The sequence below is a fragment of the Pecten maximus genome, chromosome 14, assembly GCF_902652985.1.
Source record: "Pecten maximus chromosome 14, xPecMax1.1, whole genome shotgun sequence".
In the NCBI taxonomy this organism is placed as follows: Eukaryota; Metazoa; Mollusca; class Bivalvia; order Pectinida; family Pectinidae; genus Pecten; species Pecten maximus.
In genome coordinates, this window is record NC_047028.1 from 21,540,846 (window position 1) to 21,561,905 (window position 21,060).

The 21,060-nt window shown below is 35.6% G+C and overlaps 1 protein-coding gene across 2 annotated transcripts in view; it reads right to left on the reverse strand.

Moving 5' to 3' along the window:
- The window catches only part of LOC117342126 (collagen alpha-2(IV) chain-like), a 66,106-nt gene that overhangs the window by 13,595 nt on the left and 31,451 nt on the right, over positions 1 to 21,060 (reverse strand). For both annotated transcript variants that reach the window (XM_033904136.1, XM_033904135.1), the window contains 21 exons: positions 19,141 to 19,230; positions 15,994 to 16,128; positions 15,689 to 15,733; positions 15,026 to 15,088; positions 11,935 to 12,057; positions 11,617 to 11,652; positions 10,892 to 10,954; positions 9,643 to 9,837; positions 9,030 to 9,083; positions 7,767 to 7,829; positions 6,933 to 7,097; positions 6,265 to 6,469; positions 5,423 to 5,722; positions 5,132 to 5,310; positions 4,134 to 4,218; positions 3,377 to 3,492; positions 2,971 to 3,148; positions 2,658 to 2,774; positions 1,538 to 1,627; positions 1,056 to 1,163; positions 412 to 525 (listed from right to left, as the gene is read on the reverse strand). In XM_033904136.1, the coding sequence (XP_033760027.1) occupies positions 412 to 525; positions 1,056 to 1,163; positions 1,538 to 1,627; positions 2,658 to 2,774; positions 2,971 to 3,148; positions 3,377 to 3,492; positions 4,134 to 4,218; positions 5,132 to 5,310; positions 5,423 to 5,722; positions 6,265 to 6,469; positions 6,933 to 7,097; positions 7,767 to 7,829; positions 9,030 to 9,083; positions 9,643 to 9,837; positions 10,892 to 10,954; positions 11,617 to 11,652; positions 11,935 to 12,057; positions 15,026 to 15,088; positions 15,689 to 15,733; positions 15,994 to 16,128; positions 19,141 to 19,230 (2,524 nt within the window). The remainder of the gene's footprint in view (positions 1 to 411; positions 526 to 1,055; positions 1,164 to 1,537; positions 1,628 to 2,657; positions 2,775 to 2,970; positions 3,149 to 3,376; positions 3,493 to 4,133; positions 4,219 to 5,131; positions 5,311 to 5,422; positions 5,723 to 6,264; positions 6,470 to 6,932; positions 7,098 to 7,766; positions 7,830 to 9,029; positions 9,084 to 9,642; positions 9,838 to 10,891; positions 10,955 to 11,616; positions 11,653 to 11,934; positions 12,058 to 15,025; positions 15,089 to 15,688; positions 15,734 to 15,993; positions 16,129 to 19,140; positions 19,231 to 21,060) is intronic.

Sequence of the window (21,060 nt, forward strand, 5' to 3'; positions counted from 1 at the left end):
AAAATGTCACAATCAAATAGAAAATTTAAATAAGACTATAATGATTGTTAAGCATTATTTTAATCTGTGATTTTATGAATCACAGGCCGATTACAATAAATTCGCATTCTATACCATTTTAGAACAAAACTGTATGTGGCACTTTACATGTTAAATATTCATTGTTAACATATTGTTTGTGTGGGGAGACCTAGCAAGGAAACATTGGGAAAAAATTGACATTGATTTATGTGCAAATAAGCCCCTGCCTGCAAATAAGCCCTCTTTTTCATTTCTGTAGAATCATCAATTTAAATATGAGCTAAAATGGTATCACAAATAAGCCCTTCCCATTTAATGCTTAACTTTCACTCTAGGAGAGGTGCCTTCTTTGAGGATAAATACAGAAATCTAATCGGAGAAGTACATTACCTGTTGCTCCTGGCGGTCCAGATTGACCTCTCTCCCCAGGTATACCGTTGCGTCCAGGCTCTCCCTTACGTCCTTCCAAAGCATTGCCAGGAATTCCAGGTTGACCACGTCCACCTGCAGAAATGAAGTGAAAGTTATTTTTCATTTCAAACATACAACTGAATCAGAGCGATGCAATTCTAGTGAGAGAAAACAATCTATTGTGTAAATAATCCAGAATTGTAAAAAGTATGCCTTTAAAAATTGCTCTACCACTGACAGTCAAACTCCATTGATACATGGACTACTCATTTGTCACAAAAAGGTGTAAAATGTCGCCCAAGGTATAGAAAATGTACCAAATTAAAATAAATCGCACCTCAATCCCCTATAAGGTTGATAGTTACATTACAAATATAGAGGTAAAGCATTATAGAATGTCTATGGGATGCTATCAGTAATTCATTCACTTCAAATTTAAAAGATTAATGATTCCTGAAACTGTTGGAGGGCGGTAGGAATGTTAAGTATGTAAATTTTGGTATTGTATAAAACATATATACAACAGCTTATTCGTGCTTTCAATCGTCATAATTGTTCTTTGTCGGAGATGTAGCACATCTATCAGTACATTTTTGCTATGATGAATATCTTAAACAACTTACCCTTAAGTCCAGCGAGACCAGGGAGTCCATCATCTCCTTTCGGTCCATCAAATCCAGGCAGTCCAGATGGGCCAGGCAGACCAGGTTCACCACGGCCACCGGGCAGCCCTGTAAGTAATATAAATAACAACTGGATCAGAACAATGCATGGGTGTAACAATGGGTATAACAATGGGTGGTTAGGTGGCACAGTAGTAACACTTGCCTATCAACTTAGTGGCAGGGTTCGATTCCCCAGTCAGACTTATGGGGTCACCTGTCCAACCTTGTGGGGTCACCTGTCCAACCTTGTGGGTTTTCTCCTGGGTACAGTTTCCTCCCCCACTCAGACCCATTGTGGGCTTTCATCAGGGCCAACAAGAGTGATCAATATTAGCTGATAAACTCGTTTCATAATTGTTGAAAAAATAAGTTTTTTTCCCCTTTTTTTCCTTTTTTTTAAAAACAATACGGGGGGCGGGACGCTGACATCAATTACTTACCTCTTGGTCCACTTGCTCCTGGAAGTCCATCGTTTCCACGGTTTCCTTTCATACCAGGGATACCATTCAAGCCAGGCAGGCCACCAGTTCCTAAGGTAAGACAAATTATGTTAAATTCATGACCATGATGTACAACACTGAAGGGTATCAAACAGAACAAATATTAAGTGCCATGTCTGTTTACAAAAACAACAACAAACAAACAAACAAAAAAATCAAAGGGCCAAAGACCCTGAAAATTTTTAATAAAATCTCGACAACATACAACCTTGAAGCATTCTTAGAAACTTTCCTTCAATTTATGTTGATATTTTTTGATATTCTAGTGACATATACCACAATGCTAGAAGCACTTCAAGAAGTTAATAGTTGACATTTTGGCTGCATGATCACATGGTTTGGGATTGTCCCTTGTGATCGCTAAATGTAGCGAAATCTTGTCTTATATTTGTGAACAAAAATTTGTAAGAGGACATTATGAAATATGGTTAATAAGCTATTATCAATAGCAAGGATAAGATATTTCAGTTAAAAGGAAAATCAGTATCCCGCCAGGAGCTATGGCATGTTTGTAGAATCGAGCAAGGTTGGAGTTATGTAAGAAATGTTAACGTGGATGCAGACCGGCGATCATGTTGGATAACCTAGAAAAGAGTCCATATTGCTATTGTGTTTATTATTCTGTGAATATAAACAGTGATATTTGTTTTCCTCATCCATACTCTTTTCATTTACATATTTATTCAAAGTTAAAAGGGAGAGATACCCAAGGACATTATAGATACAATGTTTAGTGCCAATAGTTGTGGTTAAAATGTAAATCGTATCCTAACTCAGTGTGTTTCAAATTTGCATCTAGTGAGGCCTGGAAGTTATATATTTTCATTTCCTGTTAAATGGTATAGATAATCACCCCTCCCCCACAAAAACCCCAGACAAAGGTTTCCTGACTTTAACAAAAACGAACATCGTAGCAAGTTTTACAAGAAAGTTATAAATGTAATACAAACAAAATTTCTTCAAATAAATATAAAGGCTTTCTTTAAGTACAGTTCATCCCCAATTCTGAACTGTTTACACGCAATTGAGAAATATTCACGATTGTGAGTAGCTTACAAACCTCGCTCTCCTTTCATTCCTGGAAGCCCATCCTGTCCGGGGAATCCTGGAACTCCAGGAAGACCTGGCTCTCCTTTGACTCCTTTCAGGTTTTCCGGATTGATGGCAATTGATTCTCCTGAGATGGTTAAAACATTGTTGATGAAAAGGATTTCAAGCATTTATACAAGAAGACAAACTTTAGGTAATGCACATTCTCATTAAATTCTAATCTTCAAAGCAGTTGAAACTAAGTTTTTAGAAAAATGTAAATGGATCTGTATTTCCTTGAATTTTCTTTCAATGTTAAGCTAGTGCGTAAATATAATACATACCTGGAACTCCCCTCTGTCCTTGCAACCCACGGAGACCAGGAAGACCGTTCTCTCCAGGGAATCCACGAGAACCTTTTTGTCCAGCCAATCCAAAGCCTGCCTCTCCCTTGCCTCCCATTTCTCCTTTCAAACCTGGTAAGCCTGATTGTCCAGGCTGCCCTGGGAAGCCAGAGTCACCCTACAAGGGAACACAGTATTATTTCATTAGATACTGTGCATAACTCTCTCAAGAACAATTCTCAAGGCATGAAAGTAGATATGTGAAAAGACATTAAGATCATGAAACTTAATTCAACTGAAAGTGGCCATTGCTGAAGGATTGAACTGATGATACACCATCTAAACTGAAAACAAAAGTTTGAAGTGAACAAAGGTAGACATTGTTTCCATTGGGCTGACAGCATACCTTGTCTCCCTTCAGACCTGGCAGTCCAGAGATTCCAGCAGGACCAGTAGGCCCAGGAAGTCCCGGAAATCCTTTCAATCCATCCCTTCCAGGTAGACCAGTGTCTCCTTTCTCACCTGAAAGAAAATCACATAATTGATTACATGGTATTTATATCTAAGGTCCACCCTTTCACTGAGTATCAAGATTTATAAGGAAGTCATCTTCAAAGAAAAATAGCCACATCCATGGTACAGGACACAGGTACATCCTTAAGTTTCTTAGGTAAAATCTAATAAATTTCTTAGATAAATGCTTATAAATTTCTTAGGTAAATGCTGAGAAATTCACACAGACTTAAGCTTGAATTACATTTGATAATGACCTTGAATTAACCTGACAATGACCTTGACTTAAATTTGATAGTGACCTTGAATTACACCTGATGATGACCTTAAGTTACACCTGATGATGACCTTAAGTTACACCTGATAATGACATTGAATTACACTTGATAATGACCTTGAAATACACTTGATAATGACCTTGACTTACACTTGATAATGACCTTGACTTACACTTGATAATGACCTTGACTTACACTTGATAATGATCTGAATTACACCTGAGGATGACCTTAAATTACACTTGATAATGACCTTGCATTACACTTGACCATGACAGTGACATATATTGGATGTCGATCTTTACTTTCTATTGGTGACCTTGACTTTCATTCAATAATGACCTTGACTTACACTATAAGACTTTGACTTACATTGAATAATTGTGTTTGGATCTAGAATAGCCTGCTCTCCTTTCTGTCCCTTCATTCCAGAGAATCCGGGAAGACCTCTGTCACCCTAAAAACAAAAAGATCTTTCATTTAGTCAACCTTCACATTGCTTTTCAAGACAATAATTAAAATTACAAAGGTTTAAATATTTTGTTAGTGTATTAGAGCCAGAAAATTCCCTTATCAAAGGAAGATTCCAGTGTCTCATATATCCCTTCTTCTCCACTCCAGGAAGAGAACACAATTTGCCAAGTTATTTGTAATATGGCCAACCATTCCTAAGGGTAGTCATTTAATGATCACCCCCTGCCCTCTCCTACTTTATCAAATGGGACACATCTTTCCTTTTATAGACTTCAATTTCTTTTACCCAAGAATGTTCCTTGCCAGTTGCTTTTTTCTACCATATTTTACCCATAATTCCACTATAGGGTCCCACCTCAGAGCCACCAGGAAAATTTTTACCCTTCACTGCATTTTGAATAAGGTTCAATTACATTTAAAAAAATTGTCTTTTAATGAATTGTCCCCCATTTTTCTATTAATTTTGAGTATCTAACCCTTAAAATACAATAATTTTAACATTTATATATCTCTTTTGGCCGAGGGTTGCTTCGTACTGCAGTGTATTTAAAGGCATTTGTTCATACTTCAATTAGTTTGGTTCACCCCTAATTGACATCATTAGTATTACCAAAAGTAGCCACTACAACACCGGTTTCCTTATACTTATGGCTACTATTAAATCAATTCAGATCAAACCCTTCAGACTTGTGATGTTTTTAAAGTGGAGACTACCATGGAATATCACGAACATCAAAGAAGTATATATTACACAAAAGAGGTACAAAAATGAAATCCCAAAATATGTTTTGTACTCAATGTACTCATTTGTAAAATAAAAAGACATCTCACAAAATTGAGACTTTCCATCAGTGTTTCAAACTTGTTACATATTGTGTTTGCCAAGCAACACTTACAACTTCTCCACTAGCTCCTGGGATACCTGGGGCTCCATCCTCACCAGGGACACCACGTTCTCCTGCCTCTCCAATGATACCACGGCGACCAGAAGTTCCAGGCAGTCCACTGAGACCAGGCGATCCCTTGTCACCCTTCATACCAGGCATACACTGACTACAGGATCCACCTCTATCTCCTAAAAATAGCACAAGGTCACAAGGTCATATTTCAGATCAGGAACAAGGACGTTTCTCTTGTATCAATTGTAATAAGTAAATCATGATTAAAACTGCCAAATTAAACATTACCCTTCATTCCAGGTAAACCAGGCAGACCGTTACGTCCGTTAAGACCCGGGAATCCTTTCGTTCCAGTGTTTCCTTTAAGTCCAGGTAAACCTGGACGTCCCATTGTGGAATTTCCAGGAAGACCTGGTGGGCCCTGGAAACCTTGGGTTCCCTTCAATCCTGGTATGCCATCACGTCCTGGGGGTCCCAATGGTCCGTCCACACCTGGTATACTCTGACCAGGCTCTCCCTTTCTACCCACTGCTCCGGTCTCGCCAGGAATACCTGATTGTCCCGGGATACCATCAATACCAGGTAATCCTGAAAAATAGTGTTTAAATGATATTATACAAACATTGGGCAACATGGTACACAGGTGTTTGATAACAGGAGACAGGGATCTATGTATCCTAAACTTCGGAGTAAACATTATTACTAAGAATTTTTTTCTCAATCTCAGGTACCTAACTGCTAAAACCTTTGGTCTAAAGGATTTTCTGAAAAGAATCATTATATCCTTGATACTTTGTAGTTGAAACCTTGGGTCTAAAGAGTTTTCTAGGAATTATCATTATCCAACAGCTAAAACTTTGGGTCTAAAGAATTTTTTAGGAATTATCATTATCCAACAGCTAAAACTTTGGGTCTAAAGAATTTTTTAGGAATTATCATTATCAAACAGCTAAAAGTATGGGTCTAAAGAATTTTTTAGGAATTATCACTATCCAACAGCTAAAACTTTGGTCTAAAGAAATTAAGAAAGAAAAAACAACAACAGATGGAGATGCCATACTGTAATTTGAAAGACAAAATCTGACTTGAACCACGGATTACTATATAAAAGTCTACTGTGTATAACCTACCAACATTTCCTCTCTCTCCCCTTTCTCCTTTCCTGCCATCAGCTCCCTGAGGGCCAGGAGGGCCTGGAATACCAGATCCACCAGCTGGGCCAACAGGGCCAGAGGGGCCGGGAAGTCCTGTACGGCCATCATCACCACGGAAACCACGGGGCCCTGGTGGGCCTCTGTCACCTTTATCTCCTTCTGGACCATCACCGCCGATTCCCTACAGAAAAGAAACCTTTGAGTACGGTTCTATAATGTTACAACCTCATATTGGATTAATCTTAATGTAGTAAATTTCAATTAATGAAAACAAACAATACACTTTAAAGTGTCACGAAAACATCCAATGAGTCGTGAACATTTCAAATCTTACAGTTTATTGATAGGAAAATCATAAAGTTAGGTCTAAAGAAAGACAAGGTCACATTTTATCAATTATGATATTCATTGCCAAGAATATGATCCTGATTTTGTGTCAAGATTGCTAATTAATGTATTTATGGATTATATTTCACTGTACACGTCCTAGATGGGAAGCAAATTGACATCAGAAACTATATATATGTCAGTTACAAATTTTATATAAATTTGTTGATGTTATCATATTTAACTGTACAGGTCCTAGATGAGAAGTTTATGTAAATTAGCAGCTTTATACAACTCTGTTTTATGTTAATACTTACACCGGCTGGGCCAGGTGGTCCGACTGGACCTCTCTCACCCTTGATACCATCCAGACCGGACTCTCCCTTATCTCCACTGAGACCGTTCAGACCAGGTAGACCGTCCATACCATGGTCGCCCTTCAAGCCAGGCAGACCAGGCAGCCCCGGAAGTCCTTGCTTTCCCTAAAATGTCCAAACCAAAATTGAGGTGAAAAATGTTTTTAAATAACAGTATATACTTCAAATTATGCAGAAACTTATCTTCACTCTATGTGAATAACTATTACATTGGTAAAGTTACCCAAATCTTTAATAGCATTTGTCTTTCTATCATCTTTTCTAAATTCTAGTTCTGGACCTTTTCCGTTAATACTACCGTATAAACGAGACATTAATTGAGAAGGTTGTTAAACTATGGTTTATGTAGAATATTAAGACTGGGAGATACGTATTTCAAAATGTGATTTTATTGCGAATATTATAAATAATATTAAGAGATATCTACTTGAGGAAGTGATTTGAGAGTGTTTTGTGTAGAATATTAAGAAATATCTACTTGAGGCAGTGATTTGAGAGTGTTTTGTGTAGAATATCAAAAAATATCTACTTAAGGTGGTGATTTGAGATATTAAGAAATATCTACTTAAGGCGGTGATTTGAAAGTGTTTTGTGTAGAATATTAAGAAATATCTACTTAAGACGGTGATTTGAAAGTGTTTTGTGTAGAATATTAAGAAATATCTAGTTAAGGCGGTGATTTGAAAGTGTTTTGTGTAGAATATTAAGAAATATCTACTTAAGGCGAGTGATTTGAAAGTGTTTTGTGTAGAATATTAAGACTGAGATACCTACCCTAGGTCCAGCGATTCCTGGAATACCCTTCTCTCCTTTCATGCCGATCATTCCCTTCATACCCTGTCAACATATATGTCAACGAAAAATGAAAAATTCATTACATATCAACACATATATATTTATATGCTAGAATAGTTGTTTTAGACATTTTTAGTAAGTTAGAATTATGTTCAGAATTTCTTAAATTTTAATTCTGTGCTATTTTCTTTATAAAACCAACAACACATAACCACGAAATCAGCTGTATACAAACAGAACAGACAAATTTCAAAATATTTTGACAATGTAATTTATAATTCATTGAATTCCTGTACATGAAATGATTCAACATTAATTCCCAAATGAAACAAACTGAATTTTCAAAGTTTTCACAAGAATATTTCAACAGTTCAGGCTTAAGCCTAGAATATTTTATATCCGATGTCGCGACGAAGGAATGTGTATCTGACCATTTTGGGTCAAATCTACCTTCGTTTTTCAAATGCCAGCGAGCGTAGTTATTAGTGTGTCGAGCTATGGTGGAAAACTGATTCTCATTGAAGAAAAGGTAGAAATAATCAATGGGACTTGCAGTATCAATATCAAAAGTTTCTGGAAGTACTGGCCCCGTTTCCCTAACAAAATCATTTACTGTGATCGGCGGAAAATCTCGGTCAACATTACCTAATGGCGGCAGTACAACTAGTCGCCGTTCGTCCTCATTTTCGGACTCGTTATCTGTTGACAGTTCATTTAGAACATCGTTAAGATCAATATCTGACTCAATGTATTCAGGTCCAAAGCCATCAAACTCTAAATTATCATCATCGTCGTCAAAAACGTCGCGCAAAATCGTAGCCACAGCCGCCATCACGCCTCGTTGTTGTCACACTTTTCTACACTCATGACTCACACTTTCTAGGTTAATTTATTCAAAAACTTTCGTATGAATGACGTGTACAAATCTGATTGGTCGATGCATTGATTTCTTCTTAAAATAGTATCAGGGATTTCCAGATAGGTGTCGCTCTCAATCACGGGATTTTCCATGTCTAAGTTTACCGAACCGGCATGGCGTCGAGAGGCGCTTACATTGAGATAACGTAGAGGCGTCGAGAAGCGCTTACATGGAGATAATGCAAAGGCGTCGAGAAGCGCTTACATGTGGCAAGGGGTAAAGGCGTCCAGAGGCGCTTACATGTGGCAAAGGGTTAAACAGAAAAGCAGTTTATAGTGAATTCTTGTTGAGGTGTACACCAGGTAATTATCTATGTAACTTACATCACGTCCAGGTGCGCCTTTGTAGCCCTTTGGTCCTTCAGCTCCTGGTTCACCCTAAATAGATTGTTAAGATTTTCAAATAATAGGAAAGAAGATAAAACACAAAGTATAATTTTAGAAAAGAAGAGAGCAATAACTTGTAAAAAACTTCTGTTCATACAGTTTGTACTTTTATTATCATATCCCTAAAAAAATCAATCAATCAATCAATCAATGCAACCATTGCTTTGAACAAATTACCATATTCATCAATGTTCCTAAACATAAGGGAATCCCTTTACTTCAATTTTCCCACAGAGAAGCATTACAGAACTTAAGGAAGGTCCCTAAGGTAAGATCTTTTCCTTCAATTTCTTCAATTCTGTCATGCTTTCTATGGAAAATATGAAGTTAAGAATTTCAATAACTTAAGAAACTATGTCGAAATTGGGGCCTGTTGTATTAAAATGTCTCAGCGATGCATTGAAAATTAGTATTATTGATATTAAGAATCAAAGACATTTATATTCTACAGCCAATATAATAACCTGATAATTATTGATGTTATATTTCTACTACTCCTAACTACAACACTAATATTGTATATTCTTCCACTGCATTTTTGTATACTCACATCCCGTCCATTCAATCCACGATCACCTTTGGGTCCAATGTTGGTGCCCTTGGGACCTTCCAATGGTTCCCTGCTGTCACCGGGAATACCTGGAGGTCCTGGGATTCCTCTTATACCCCTGTCTCCTTTGATACCATTGAAAACAATGCCTGGGTTTCCTTTCTCTCCCTTAGCTCCTGGTAAACCTGGTAAACCCTGTGTAGAGATTTAAATCTGGGTGTAAGTTATAATATGTAGCTTACATAAGAACAAGAGGCCCATGGGGTTCAATGGTCACCTTAGTTCCGATGTGTAACACTGATAGATGGTGTTTTGCTTTTAAACCAACATTAAACACGTCGTAGCTCTGTGACCTTGAAGGTAAGTCAAGGTCATTTTATTTGAACAAACTTGGAGCCTTTCATCCTAGCTTGTCATTGGTCCAATATTATGACCCTGAGCTTCTTGGCTATTGAGAAAAAGTTGGAAATGTAAATTGTTCACAGATGGACGATGGATGACGGATGAAGCATGGAGGACAAAAGATGATTTGAATTTCAAGGTCACTTGAGACCTTGACCTCATTACCTATCTGACCATGGTATATTTTAGCTATATGCCCTCTTATTAACACTTTATGCTTTTGGTAACAGTTGTCTCCCTTGCTAGGATAAATTCAACAATATTGTATCAAGTATAACTATACATGACTGATATTAAACAGATATAATCAATATCAGAACTCTTTAGGATGGAAGGTACATATGTTACAGAGTGCATTATTTATTAGTTAACAGGTATTATCAGAACTCTTTAGGATGGAAGGTACATATGTTACAGAGTGTATTATTTATTAGTTAATAGGTATGATTAGAAATCTTTAGGATGGAAGGTACATATGTATCAAAGCGCATGATTTATGAGTTAACAGGTATTATCAGAACTCTTTAGGATGGAAGGTACATATGTTACAGAGTGCATTATTTATTAGTTAATAGGTATGATTAGAAATCTTTAGGATGGAAGGTACATATGTATCAAAGCGCATGATTTATGAGTTAACAGGTATGATTAGAACTCTTTAGGATGGAAGGTACATATGTATCAAAGCGCATGATTACTAGTTCACAGGTATGAGCGGTATCCTTTAGGAGAAAAGATTTATTAGTCTTTACTAGCTAACAGTGTCTCTAATACTTTGAATGATTCAAATCAGTTGGAATAGAATAAGACACAGCACTGACAAATTCAGTGGCAGATTTATACTGACCGATTGACCATCACGACCATCAATTCCTTTTGGTCCGGATGATCCATCCTCTCCCGGAGTACCCTGAGTAATACAACAGTATATTACAATAAACTAGTGTTCACCTGAGTGGCAGACATAGTAGTTCATCCTGAAACACTTAGTACCATGATAAATATCTAGAAATTGAAATATGTTCTCACTTTAGAAAAAAAAGAAAGACTTTAAAATATGTAAAATATAAGCTCCATGATTTTGTTACACTTTAAAATATGCAAAATATAAGCTCCATGATTTCTTTGCACTTTATAATATGCAATGTTGCACTTTAAAATATGCAAAATATAAGCTCTATGTTTTGTTGCACTTCTGATTGAAAAAAAGAGATTTTCAGTATTAACAAATTGGTATAAGACAAACCATGTTGATCAAGTGACATTAAATACTGAATCAAAATATGTTCAAATTGTTCTTTAGAGATAACTCTTAGATATGTCATGTAATTATACTTTTATTGTGTTATAGTTAAGGATGTCTTATCAATACTCTCAATTTATGCAGCATGTTGCAATAAATAAATGGTAAAAATGAAATAGCCAATTAGGTTATTACTTTTCAAGAAAAAATGGGTTGACAAAAAAACATAAAAAAACTTCTGAGAATCACATATTTTAAATGAAAGAAGACCATTTAGAAAACTTGACCTTGACCTTCGTGCCAATCAAAAAGTAATAATATCAGCATACCTGATTTCCTGGGAATCCTTCTCGTCCTGGTTCTCCCTATCATATGGCAAAAAATATGTTTGATATCATTATTAAATAGCAATAAACTAGTGATTATCAGTATTATTACAATGTTTACACATCTACTAGTGTTACATTTGTAATCTGTTTGACATTTATCATTGGTGATATCATACACATATTTTTGGGGTTCTGAATACACATAATAATTTTCTATAGCATGTAATTTCATATGGATTAGAATTTACTTCTCAATGACCCTCACATGACCTTGACAGGACACATATTAGATAATATCACTAGATATCTATTACACACCTTTTGTCCTCTCTGTCCGAATCCTTCTAATGATGCTTCACCCTTCTGCCCCTTTCCACCAGGGAATCCTGGGGGTCCAACTGGACCTGTGCTTCCGGGCAAACCTGGCAGTCCAGACTCTCCCTGTATACATATATATGATATATACAAAAACTCTCCAAGGTCACATTATCTAAGGTCACAGTATACATGACCACGGTATCTATGGTCACAGTATCTAAGGTTACAGTATATAAGGTCACAGTATCCAAGATCATAGTCTATAAGGTCACAGTATATAAGGTCACAGTATCCTGGGTTACAGTATCCAAAGTCACTGTATATTAGGCAACAGTATCTAAGGTCACAGTATCCAAGTAACTGTATCTAAGGTCACAGTATCCGAAGTCATAGTATCTAAGGTCACAGTATCCAAGTAACTGTATCTAAGGTCACAGTATCCAAGTAACAGTATCTAAGGTCACAGTATCCAAAGTCATAGTATCTAAGGTCACAGTATCCAAGTAACTGTATCTAAGGTCACAGTATCCAAGTAACAGTATCTAAGGTCACAGTATCCAAAGTCACAAGTATTTAAGGTCACAGCGTCCAAGGTACAGAAAACTTGTCAGACCAAACACATTAAAAGAAAGGTCATAAGGACATTGAAGTTGACAGAATGAAACCTTACAGAAATATGAAAGGTTTCTGAATCCAAGATCACAATATTCAGGTTTCAAAAGGTTCAAAAGAAAAAAATTACTTTCCTTGCTTTCACACAACTTTGATCTGGAGCTTTTGGGTTCGTTTTAAACTCTACTATGAAACCCACACAAAGCGTAGGTGAATCACGATATCTTGTGCATTGCAGTTTTATCATGTGTTAAAAGAAGCGTTTGATAAAAGACTGAGCAGGCTAGCAATGACCAGCAAGGAGAATTTTCTCAAACCCTTGTAGAAAAGACTGTAATGGCCTTTAAACTTCTATTAAACAATAAATTTATCATTGATTTAATTATGGTGAAAAAATGTCAAACATTTCGAAATAGATGGATAATTATCTATAAATTAGACACTTCCAAAATAATCAACTGATGAGTGAACATGAAAAGTGTCATTTATAATCTTTGTAAAATAATAATCTTTATATGATAAAAAAAATCTTTACAAAAATGATAATAATCTATATGAAAATAATAATCTTTATGAATAATAATAATCTTTATAAAATAAACTTCTTTTTACAAGATAAATACTAAACAATTTCCGATCATAAAACAATATTTGATTTTTTTAAAAACATGTATCAACTATTTTTTACAAGTTCAATGGAATCAGAAAAACTTTGACAACAACACACATTTTTTTAATTTGCTGATAAAATAGCAAACAGATGTTTTATACTGTAAAATCTCAGAAACCTGTGAAATCACCAAAAACTCTGATCTCTGAACCTACTTTATGTACTTAGCCAGAACAGACAGACTGCAGTCTGCAGAGGGCACAACAAGGAATTCCATTACGACAGATAGATAGTCATCTGTCGCACCAACCTGTTGCTGCAGAACCAGACATACTTCACAGCAAAGCTTCAATAATGTTGATTGAAAATATTTTTGTTTCAAAATTGACCTCTGATATAATTTTTTTTTCTTTTCAATTTCTTTTTGCCACTTGCATGGTCCCTCAATGTGCCCATTTCCACATGTTACTGCCCCCTTTGTTAGCCCCTAAGAAGGGTTGTTAAGTAATCTGGGTGTCATAAGAACCTGGGTGCATAGTAACAGCTTATCTGGGGACCAATCACTACACATGCCAGTACTTATCTACTATCCACATCCACCCAGCTGGAATATTTACTTAGCTAACGATCAGCTGATGGTACCAAGATCAGGGGTTAAATTACTGAGCATCATTGATATATCTACAAGTGGGGTTACTCCAAATTTGTTTCTTCTCAAAGCATCATGGTTGAAAGTGTTTCATAATCAAAATACTGAAACAGCTAAGTTTGGTGAATTTTTTTTTCAGACTAAACATATTCTTTGGGCAATATAACTATTACTGAAAACTTTCACTGACGAAATTTTGATTATTTTGTACTTTTTGTACAAAAGTTATATAAATTTAAAGCGAACAGTACATTGTCCACACTATTTCTTTAAAACATTTAGATAGAGAATGAAATTTGAATTTTAGATAAATTCATAATTTTTTTTATTTCATTACAAATGTGTAGTTTTTAGAAAATCTGACAATAAAAATCAAATGATTTTTTCTAACACAAGAAAATGGCGGCAACATCACCTTAACCAACTACCGTACTCGATCTTTCTGAGTCAGAATCAAACAGGAGTTCTTGTTATTCCTGAGTCAGTGAAAATGATAGATTCTGCTGAATCAGCAGTATTTAAGGTAGTTTACAGTAGGGCATGGTCTGTATATAAACCTCCACACTAGTTTAAACAAGCAATCCGTAGACTTGTCTGTGCCATCTGCCCACTATGTCAACATCCCTACACTAAAGGGATGCTGCAGCCTCAGCTGATTGAAGGAACATCTTAAACAGTTTTAACTTAAGGGTCAAGATGGGCTCTAGCCAAATATCAGGTGTATATTTTAAGAGTTTGGCCTATATCAAGCCTACAACATGGCATGAATTTGGAACAGCCATACATACAAACTTCCTGCTTCCTCATGTCCTATGTTAAAATACCTGATTTTCATTGAAAGCATTTATTTATTCCAATTCTTTTCTATTACTGAAGTCCTATATTTCTGATTTAAAGAAATTAAAGCAAGCATTTACAGAAAGGCATGATTATTTTGTAGCAGGGTCCATTTGTAGTAGCTGGTGGCTAATATACTTAACAACATATGAGATGCCCGTCGCGAGCCATCAGGGGCTTTTATGATGAAGTTAATGTTTTCCCCAAAGGACACAACTTTCTCAGCATCCCTAGAAACACAAACTGCCACCACTGGGAGTGTCAAACTCTATATATCAGATCTTTAAGTTTACCTGATGTCAGGTAGACTGATGTTCTATCTGATAGAGCTATCACAGCCTTGATGCTAGTTCATATTACGGAAGGTGTGTTTTCCCTCTTACCTGTGTACCGTTACATCCGTCCATGCCCGGGGCTCCACGTGGTCCCATTGGCCCAGGGATACCCTGTACAACAAAAAAAAATAGCAATGATGGATTTAGAACATCATCTCAGATAACCAACTGTATTAAAACTGAGCTGATAGTGAAATAGAATGGAGCAGAATACAAAACCCTGTGCTCAGTGAAACTTGAACGTATTTATTCCAAGTATTAATGAGTTATAATGCTTACTGTATCAAACACAATTTGGTGGCCACATTGCTATGATATACAACATAATTTAGTGGTCACGATGTTTTTTCATCAAACAATTTGTTGACCACATAGCCATGACAACCAACACAATTTGGTGGCCACATTGCTATGATATACAACATAATTTAGTGGTCACAATGTTTTTTCATCAAACAATTTGTTGACCACATTGCCATGACAACCAACACAATTAGGTGACCACATTGCTATGACAACCAACACAGTTTGGTGGCCACATTACTATAATATCCAATGTATATATAGCTATTCAGTGTAGCTAAAGGTCTGTTAGATTATGTATATTTAAAACATGTCAAGTGTGTAATTTCTATAAAAGTATTATCAGAGATGAAAACATACAAATTTTAAACTTTTAACTAAACATAAAATACAATGGTATAAACTTACAGGAATTCCGTTGATACCTGGGAATCCAGGCATACCCATCTTTCCCTGTGAAGGAAGACAACGAGAAGATTAGGAGATACAAAGGACAATTTGAAGTATGAAATACAAATCAAGTGTTTTATACTAACTTGTTTCATGTTATGAATGCTTAACAAAATATATAGATACATAAACACAAGACAGCAGGCTATCCTTAATTACACAGAAAAAACAAATTCTCTCATTAATTTTTGATAAAATTTTGTTGCTGAAACAAATTAAGGGGACTTAATTAATAAATCAATAAATAAAGGGAAGTAACTCACTCTGTTTCCTTTCAAACCAGCAGATCCCTGTCTACCTGTCTCTCCCCTATCTCCCTTGGGGCCAGGCAGTCCTTCCACGCCAGCATAGCCTTGGTTACCTTGGGGACCCCGAGGACCAATATCACCATGGATACCCTGTAATGATGAAAAATAGCAGGCATTACGGAATGTATACATGTTAGAGACATGTATGTATAGATATATACAATTGTAATTTGCTATTTGATTCTAATTCTGTAATAAGGGTCTGACATTATATATAAGGACTTCATTTTTCCTACAAAGTCCCTATTCAAAATCTCCAATGGCAATAGCCTGGAGGATGTATCGTCATGGTAACTCAATATGACCTATCATAAACATTTTCATTGTTTGGAGATGCTGATATAGATATACTTTATACCAAATTAAAATATATAATTAAATATCTTCATTTAAGGGGATATAATATCATATCTACCAGAAATGTTGTATTGTGAATCAGTTCTTCTTACAATCAAAACATCAGAATCATCAAAATTTCCTGATCTTTTGTTATCAGGTTTCAGGACTTAATTTGCTATATCAGCAAAGAAGACAAAAATTGATATTTCAGTAAAAATCACTTATTTTTTGAACTCTTGTAATTTCCTCTAAATTATGACTGCATTTAATGGAGTTGTGTGTTCATCACTGTACTTTTCTTTCAATAAAGTTATTCACTAAAATTTTGTACACAAAAATAATCCTATTTTCAGTAATTAAATTTATGATATTTTTTGTTTCAACATTTTAATCAATCTTTGACTTAAACTTCTCCATTCTTTACCTAATAATACTTTTTGATAGTCAATAACAACATGAAATACAGAGTAGACTTATTAGATCTACAATCTACATGTACAATAGCTGCCAGTGTTAATCCTCTCACATGTGTGATAATTGGAGGAGTTCTGCCCACCGTAACCCAGTGCCACTATATCAGCCTGGAGAATGTGCTAAATCAGGGGTCAATGACTGACCGACTGATGGACCCTAAGTTATAATTAAATATACATTATGGCTATTACTTCCCTGTTCCTTATATATATATATATATATATATGATTCAGTAAAATTTCTTTGAAGACTGACTTTTTTACCATAATTTTTTTATATAATAGGAATTTTTTTTCAAATTACGATTACTTTAAGTGCACTCTGTGACCTCTAGAAGTGAATAGCCCCATTTGCTCTACTGCCCTAATAAGAAATCATGGAACACATTTACTCCACTCCAGGTACCAGATAAGGATCAACCTACATATTTACATATTTCATTTCATTTTAACAGATTTTGCTGGGAATATAAATTTTTATGAAATGTATATTGCACAAAATCACACGTTTTCACACTTTCTGGTAGCCTAAAAATTGTATTGACCAGTCATGCTAGTTGAATTATTTCCCCTTGGCATTGTCCGACCATGTCCAATATTTAGCACACAAAACACTGAAAAGAAATAACTCGGAAATGTTAAGTATACTGAAGAATGTGTTTTTCATTTATAGTTATACTCTTTTAATTGTGTGGCTCTTCACAGATTAAATGAAATATTTAGAACGTTTATATAGTAGTATCGTTTAGTAAAACAATTATTATAATTGTGTGGTTCTCCGCAGATATAGTAGTATCTATTAGTACAACAATTATTTGAATTCACTGAGTTTTTGAACTGTCTTTTTATTATAAAACCTTAATGACTTTTTGATTGATGACACAACAGAAAAATTTCAACCTCTGATGAGGTCAATTAACAATCTAACTAACTTCATCGTCCTGTTTAATGGTCCAAATCCTTAATTTTAGCTGAGAGTTTGTACGTTGGGCCACTGAGAATAACATTATGTATAATAATCAGCCAAGTCATATAAGATCGGTTAACAAAATCTATGCCATGCAGAATCGAAGTAAATGCAGTAATTTTTATGATTGGTCAGAACTCGCTTGTTTCCCTTTATGTGGTCAGACCATTTCAATCACAGCCAAATCTACATCAAACAGTATTTAAGAAAACACAGTTAATTTTATGTTACATGATTAGACTAATTTGAATAGAAATCAAGTTGTTCTCTCTCTGTCTCTTATGAAATACATACTGACCAACTGTTGAAGGTTTATGATATGATAGTATTTATATTAGCAGACATTCCACATGTTAGAAACTCCATTTCAGACTGAACAAAATGGTCTGGCTTATAATTAATTATCCCTGGGCCTGTTGATTGTTCAATTCTGTCGAAAATTAAAAAAAAAAAAAAAAAAAAATCAAAACGTACAACCATGTCAATTTTAGTGGTTATCTTTTAATAAGAAGTATTCTTTGTCTATTCTATAAGTTTTCCTAAAAGACGGATTTTCATAATCTTAAGTATCACAAAGACCATGGCTGGTACAGTTAGGTGAGTAACCTCGTCCAGGAACCCAGATCTATAAAACATATGGTGCTTATTTATGTGAAGGACATGCTTCACTTAACCTGCTGAATCCATAATCCCTTATCTAATGTCTTACTCCTGTGGTGTCTTCCTGTTCTGTACCCTCAGAAAATCCTCCCCCTCCCCAACCACACTTATATAAACCCCGTAATCTCTCAAAGCCAATATCTCCTTAACCCCATAATTCTCTTACACTGACAATCTGTACTGTATACCATTGCAGAATAGTTCAACATTGCAATGAGCTAAATTTCCTTTTTGTATTAACTTTCCAAGTTCTATGCAACATCCACATTGAATTTATGAGAAAAATTCTCAAAACCAAGACTTATGACTTGTAGAAAAAATATTAAAAGTTACCTGATCTTTCTTGCCTATACATTTACAGCCATTATTTGGAATACTTACCCGATCGCCTTTCTCGCCTATACTTACCCGATCGCCTTTCTCGCCTATACATTTACAGCCATTATTTGGAATACTTACCCGATTTCCTTTCTCGCCTATACATTTACAGCCATTATTTGGAATACTTACCCGATTTCCTTTCTCGCCTATACATTTACAGCCATTATTTGGAATACTTACCCGATTTCCTTTCTCGCCTATACATTTACAGCCATTATTTGGAATACTTACCCGATTTCCTTTCTCGCCTATACATTTACAGCCATTATTTGGAATACTTACCCGATTGCCTTTCTCGCCTATACATTTACAGCCATTATTCGAGTTGCAGTTAGAGCCACATTCTCGCGGTGGGGGTTCATCTAAATTTTGCTGAAACACACAAAAAAAAGATATTCAATTTTTCTCTTGTAATAAAAAATGTTAACCAACACAATGAGATTCAGACAGGATTTCACTGTCTTCTACTGACAGAAGCGCCAATGAGTGTGGTTGGATTGCAGCATATTACTAACTGTCATAGGAGACATTGTTAAATTTTTGTTGTACTTTTTTAATATACGAACAATACATTATGTACCATTCAGTCATAGACATTCTTTATCGATACATCTACCAGTGTTTTTGTGAAGTTGCCATCTGGCTGTAATTTGGATTTCTTTGTGAAACAATATTAAATTTTGAGAGAAAATGGGGAAAAGAAGGTGTTGGACTTCCTGGCCTGACATGAAACACACCAGATTTTTGAATTTTAACGACTTCATTGGGAAATATTTAATATACAACACTTGGAATGGGGCTTAAATTTTGATCTATATGTATATATAAATATAGGCAGAAAAATCACTGTCTACAATATGTACACATGTCTCCTGAAATATATATATGTTAGAACACTGTATCACTTACAAATTTCAGCAATGAACTTTTTTTTTTCTGCTGAAGAAAAGTTTTTCTTGATGCATGTTTCACACAGTTAAAATTGTGATATAAACCAGAGTAACACCATTGAAAAGTGAAGCCTAATAAATTATGATTACACAACTTTTTATCAAGGTATGAACTGTGTATATATCTAAACTCACTCATACGCCCTATCTTTTATAGCTTGTAAACGGCAACGTACTTCTTTTGCTGTCTGTAGATATTTAAAATTTGACCCCAAAATTAAATTTAATGGCTTAAGATTGGGGCTACTCACAGAAACCTATCAGAATACTGACATGCCATGGAGATCTAGAGGTGATGAGGAATAGCTAGTGGCTTGTCAAATGGTAGTTTTACTTACAGTAACCATAGAAACCAGATAAAATCGTGATAGGTTGATGGAACTTTTAACAAGGGTCAAGGTCATTCCTGGGTGAAATTGTATGAAGTCTAAATATAGGGTTTCATTTCAACAGTAATAACCAAGATCTCAGATATTGGAAGAAAACTCTGAAATGTTTATAGAACTGCAGATTAGGAAAGCCTGATAGTATATACCAGTTACCATGGCAACATAAAGGAACTGATCAGGTCTGAAATAGGATCCCCTGAATGTTTGTTTGAAGGGAGACATTTGGTTATTAACATTGATGTTAAATACACTGGAATCCAACAGTGAAAGAAAACAAACCCTACCCACCATCTACTCTGTAGGGAACTCCAAACCAAAGTCAGGGCAAACTATAAAGTTTATAAGTGGTCTCAATCAAATCAAGGTCACAATCTAGTTCAGGGAGAAGAAGTGATTCAGAAATGCTCTAAATGTTTATGAATGGCCAAATGTACTTGTCTGGAACCTGCTTACATGACATTTATATATTGTCTGTATATCAAGTTTAGTATCGTATTTATCCACAGATAAGCTCCTGAACACATTTAATCCCACTTCTTCATTTTTGCAAAATCATCAATTTTAAAACAGTAAGCTAAAAGTGGTTCAAAGGTAAGTATTTCCCAAACTTTAATACTGAACTTGAAAACTGAGGAGGAGGAGGAGGAGGAGGAGGAGGGGGAGGAAGAGGGGGAGGGGGATGGAGACCGGCAAATGTTTGAGGATAAATCATGTTAGTAGAAATTTGAGATAACAAAGAACTTATAGCCTGACTCCCTCTCCACCTGACCCACAGACTCTAATCCCACAGTCTGACCAGTCATTCCCTGACCTCTCCCCATCACCTTGACCACCCACCCCTTCAGCCTGCATGTGGAGGGCTG